Genomic DNA, 5,660 nt, shown 5'->3' on the forward strand with positions numbered 1-5,660 from the left:
TAGCTTACACCATTCGTGGAACAGTGTAGCCGCAAACTGAACACCTCGGTCGGATATAATCTGGGATGGTAAGCCGTGAAGCGGATACACCCGATTGTATAGCAATTCTGCTAGATCCTTTGCCGAGAACTCGTTTGTTATTGGGTAGAAGTGAGCCAGCTTTGTCAATCGATCCACGACTACGCAAATGGCATCATAACCATCTGATTCTGGGAGCTGAGTGATGAGGTCAACGGTCATAACTTCCCATGGCCCTTCCGGGACACGGTTGGGTTGTAATGGTCCATATGGCTGCTGTGGACGGTTCTTCATCCGTTGACAAATGTCGCAGCCAGTCACATACTTCTTGACAAATACCGACATGCTAGGCCACCAATAATTGCGTGAGACGAGTTCATATGTCTTCCACCTTCCGGGATGTCCGGCTGAAGGGAGATCATGATGCATTTGAACTATACGCCTGCGCAAGTGGTCCTGCTCGCTGTTGGGGATATATACTTTGCCGCGATAAAGCAACAATCCATTCTTATAGTTCCAGTCCACAAGGGACTTGCCGAATTCTCTAGGACCTGACTTCAGCAATTGCTGATAATTCTTGGTCACATCGTCTTGTAGGAGTGCTTCCTTCACTTCCCTCAGGAGTTGATCGTCATTAACGGGCGACTCATGGGAGGCCTCGACTGCATTGATTGCAAAAAACTCCGGTTTCAACAAAGTTTGATCCCAATTATCGAGGTTCACCCCCTCCTCATGGTCTGGCCTCCTGGACAGAGGGTCGGCGGTAAGCATTGTTTTTCCTGGCTTATGGCACAAAATAAAATTGAACCGCGTGAGGTACAGAGCCCATCTCGCTTGTCTCCTAGTCAACTTCTGGGCGGTTTTGAAGTAAGTCAGATTAAGATAATCCGACCAGATCTCGAATTTATCCGAATGTCCCTCCAAATAATGCCTATACTCCTCGAGTGCTCAAATGATAGCAAGCATCTCTTTGTCATATATCTCGTAGTTCCGCTGATGAACATCAAGTGACTTCGAGTAAAAGGCAACTGGGTGCCACAACTTGTCAGTTGGGTCCAATTGAGAGAGAATTGCGCCGGTTGCGAAGTCGCTGGCGTCAGTCTCAAGTCTAAATGGGGATGTTGCATCCGGGATTCGAAGGATGGGTGCTGAGGTAAAAGTCTCTTTCAGACCATTAAATGCCTCTTCCTGCGCCACATCCCACACCCATGGTTGATCCTTCTTGGTCAACGTAGTGAGCGGTTTGGCGTACTTGGCAAAGTCCTTGATAAATCTTCGATAGAAGTTCGCAAAGCCTAAGAAAGCTTGGACTTGTTTGACCTTAGTAGGCCGTGGCCACTCGGCTACTCCTGAAAGTTTCTTTGGGTCCATCTCGATATGTCCTTTGGAGATAATCATGCCGAGGTACTCAATGCTGCTTTTTTCAAAGGAGCATTTTTCCGGTTTGACAAATAGATCGTTCTCCCTCAGCCGCTTCAGGACTTCCTTTGTAAGCTTACAATGTTCCTTGAGATCATTCGAACAGATGAGAATGTCATCAAGGTAAACTATGACTTTTCCTCCTCGTATGAAATCACCGAGTACGTCATTCATCATCACTTGGAAAGTTCCTGGTGCGTTGCAGAATCCGAAGTACATGACTGTGGCTTCATATAGCCCTCGATGTGTGATAAAAGCCGTTTTCCATTCGTCACCCTTCCGGATGCGAACATTATTGTATCCTCATCGCAGATCAATCTTAGTGAATATCGATGCTTGACTGAGTGTATCAATCAAGTCTGCTATGCGGGGTATTGGGTAACGGTTCTTCACAGTTACGTCATTGATCTTCCGGTAATCCACAACTAAACGCAGCCCTCCATTATGTTTCTTGACAAAGAAAACAGGAGAGGCTAGCGGGCTTTTGGACTTTCGAATATACCCCTTTCAGAGTTCGTCGTCAATCCACTCGTCGAGAGAATTCCTCTCTTTCAGAGACATCGGGTATAGTTTGGCCGGTCGAGGTAGGGCAGCTCCTTCCTCGAAGTCAATACCATGGTCGTATGGTTTGCGCTCCGGCATCCGCTCCGATTTCTTTTGTGAGAATACGTCCCCGAACTCGTGTAGATATTCAGGGATGAGAGACTTCCACTTAGTGGTGTCCGCATCCTCCTCCTCAACATCCTTGTTCAGAATGCTTGCGACAAATTCTGCCATTTGTAGGTCATCTGGATCATCTGTCGAGATCCAGTTGATGTATGGATTTTCAGTACACTCCTCTCCTAAGGCGTGCAGCGGAGTGACTAAGGGTTCCTCCCTTGGTAACTGAAGCTCGTCGGTTTCTTCATCAGTCACACGATTAGTTTTACGAGCTTTGGGGGCACAGCTTTCAGGGCACCTGGTGTACCTCCACTCCCCTTTGGCCCAGTCGATCTCGGGATTGTGTTTTCTAAGATAGGTCATGCCAAGGATCATGTCCTTACTCCCCAAATCTGCGACTAGCAGTGGGTGTGTTGACTTATGTGATCCTATTTCGACGTAGGCTCTAATGGACTTATTTATTTCACCGCTTTTATTGGAGGTCCCATCTGCGTTATAAACGTTGTACGGGGTTGCCAGCTTATGCGTCACCAGACTGTTACTTTCAACAACTGACCGATTGATGAACGATGTTGTGGCCCCTGAGTCTACCAAAGCTTCGACCTGCACTTTCTTTCTGTATACCCACAGTGTCACAGGCAGAGTGAATGAATTCTTGTTGCGAGAGATATTTACAAGACTGCTGTGTACACTATCTACATTGATTCCAACGGTGGGTTCCGATTCCTTAAGTACATGCTCGCAGGTAGTCACATGTACTTCTTCCAAAGATCCGAGGTAGCTGCAGTGGGTTCTGTCTTTGCAGACAGCTGGGGTTCATCCTTCCCAGCCAGAGTTGATTCCTCGACGTTCGCAATCTCCTCGATTCTCGCAGTGTTGGCGCTCACGGCTTTCGTGGACGGGGGCATGTTGTCCTCGCTATCCGTAAGCTCGACTTGAATAACCCGCGTTTTCTTAGCCTTCTTGACTGCGGGGTTACCACTTCCTCCTTGTGCCTTCTTAGCGCCATCCCCTTGGGTATTCGGCCGCTTGTCCGCATTTTTGGCCAACTTGTAGCAATCATCTGTGTTATGAGTCTTCGACTTGCAGATGACGCAATACTTCTTTGCCTCTGTCGAGGCAGCCTCAGCGTCCTTTGCCTTGCCTTTGCCTTTACCCTTCGATTTCGACTTTTCAGCCAAATCCATGTCCATGGGAACAGCGCCGCCATTATCTGAGCCACTGTTCTTGAATACTGAGCCTCGTGCCTTCTCCGGGTTGACAATCTTGTTGATGTTGAGCAAGATGTCGAGGAACAACGTCCAATCCTTTGGCAAGGTGGACTCATCCTTCCCGGCCAACACCAACCACATGTCATGAGGTATAACCTCCCGGAGTTTGTCGATGAGAAGACTATCGTCATACTACGTGAGACGTCCGAGGGTGCGGAACCTCTCAGCGTACTTCACAAAGTCCTTCAAGGCCAGATCCTTATTGATGAACAGCGCCGTGATCTCCTTCTTTGCACCCTCCTTGTCGTCGCGTTGCCCGTATATCTGGGCTAGTTCCGCCACAAATGCCTTCCAGGTGCCCAGATCCTTTCCTTCCCGCATTTTCACGTAGTAGCTCTTCATGTACTGATGAGCTGGTCCTTGCAGCTTTGAGAGGGCCGTTACAATTCGCTGTTTGTCAGTGGCCACTCCCTCATGCTCACACCACAGTACGATCAGGTCCAGCCATTCCTCAAGCTTGGTCTTATCCTCACTGCCCTTGAAGGCTGGAGGTTCCCCAATCTTAGGTTGACGGGAATGACCACTACCCATTGACGCAGGTAGCGCATCGACTTGTTGCTTGTAGGAATCGACTAGCGCCTGCTGATTCTGGACCATGATGTGCAGGGATTCAACCTCTCGAAGGAGGCTCTGAAGGTATCCGTCGTAGTGCCTGCTTATTTCTAAGGTCAGGCGACCAATCCAGTCTCTGACTCGTCCAGTGGTCGATTCTGCGGCATTCGCAGTAACCGTTTGCAGCAGAGCTGCTTGTTCATCAGAGACGTTCACATTCTGGAAGATTGCATTGTGCCACTCTTCTTCTGTGGCGATAGCGAATGCTTCGGTCGGAACGAAGGGGATGTATGGGGCCATTTCTTATTGTAGTGATTAGCCCATATTCACTTATGATTGAAAGAAAAAAGTGAAGTGAAGGAGATCTCCTCTTCATGCCATATAAGCCAATTATGCCAGAAAAGATTGCCAATCTTTATTCCACTATCTACACTTCGTACTTGAAGGTGATGTTTAGGCTAGCCAACTCATTACAAATCTCCGGTAGGCGACTGCTTAAGTCTTCGAAGGAGACATGCCCGATCCTTTTCAGGTCGCGCTTGATAACTCTCCAGTGCCTGTTGGTAAGCCGGCGCGCCTTCTTCTCCAGCCCATGATACAACTCGTCAAACCCATCGCCCATCCTCCTGACTTTCGCCACAACTTCCGGCTCCAAGCTCCCTTCTTTCTTTTCCATTTGAGCGAACACCGGTTCCAGCCTGTCGGCTGTGGCGGCAAACATCTCGTTGTACTCGGATGTGCACAACAGAATCTTCGTGCGCTGGAAGTGAATGTCGGGGAGCGGCTTGGGTGGTTCGTATTTGTAGGAGGGTCCCGCCTGCATATCAATGTGATCGATGAGGGGGGGAGCAGGGTCGGAGATATGATCGAGCAACTGTTGCTTCTTGAAGAGATGCGCACGAAGTGCAAGCTCCTCCATGTCGTGTTTCACTTTTTCAGCGCATTCAGGGTTGAAGGGGCGGCGGATGAGTGGTTTGATGGTGGGGCGTACAATTCGGCGAGGTTTGCCAACATTGTCAAACTTGTGCGTGTTGTGGATGGCAATGCGCTCAAGCAGGCCTGTCGGCTCATGCTTGGCAGTGACAATGAAAGGTTTGGCTTTCGGCATGGCTACGGCAGAGGGGATTAGATAACAGCTTTTCAGCTGGCTCTTTTCAAAGCGAAGAAAAGGGTATGTGCTATACTACAGGGTCCATTGGTCGTGCTTTGTGTCGGCGTCCTCCTGCTCTCTCTCAGCAGGTAGGGAGGGGGGAATACAGATCTCAGTCGGGTTTCCACACCCGCTGCAAGTGGTTTTGGGAGAATCTTACACTCTCCCTAAGGCTGCGCATGCTGGTTATCCGTCGTAAGCCCTAAGGCCTCATAGAATGGTAAACCACATTCCAGCATGTTGCCCATAAGGCAGCAACCTCCCCTTACGCCTAGGGACCGGCGAAAAGCTCAGCATGTTGACACCAATTGTTCAACCCTGACCAATAAAGGTAGGTGCTTCGCAAAAAGGTATTGCCACTTTTTAGTTGACAAACCATAACCCCCAGAACCCACATGAAAGGCCACCTTACGCTTTGCAGCATAGGGGCATAGCAACGACCAATAGGCCCTGTAACAAAGCAGGTAGCAAGGGACCCTTGCCAGGGCCCAGTGCACCTTAAAGCAGTTCTATTCAACTATCACAAAACCTATAAACCCACCTTATAGCTTGATGGTAAGGGGGGGAGATAAGCACTTAAGTGTGGGGGA

General features: G+C 49.1%; 1 protein-coding gene across 1 annotated transcript; it reads right to left on the reverse strand.

The window, feature by feature from the left end:
- Positions 1–2,846: 2,846 nt before the first annotated feature.
- Positions 2,847–4,220, reverse strand: POSPLADRAFT_1061745 (hypothetical protein; the record flags this gene model as incomplete). Its single annotated transcript, XM_024481419.1, has 2 exons — positions 2,847–3,489; positions 3,541–4,220. The coding sequence occupies 2 exons, from the start codon at positions 4,218–4,220 to the stop codon at positions 2,847–2,849; spliced, it is 1,323 nt and encodes a 440-aa protein (XP_024334310.1).
- Between the last annotated feature and the right edge of the window lie 1,440 nt (positions 4,221–5,660).

The sequence above is a fragment of the Postia placenta genome (assembly GCF_002117355.1).
Source record: "Postia placenta MAD-698-R-SB12 unplaced genomic scaffold POSPLAscaffold_18, whole genome shotgun sequence".
Lineage (NCBI taxonomy): Eukaryota > Fungi > Basidiomycota > Agaricomycetes > Polyporales > Adustoporiaceae > Rhodonia > Rhodonia placenta.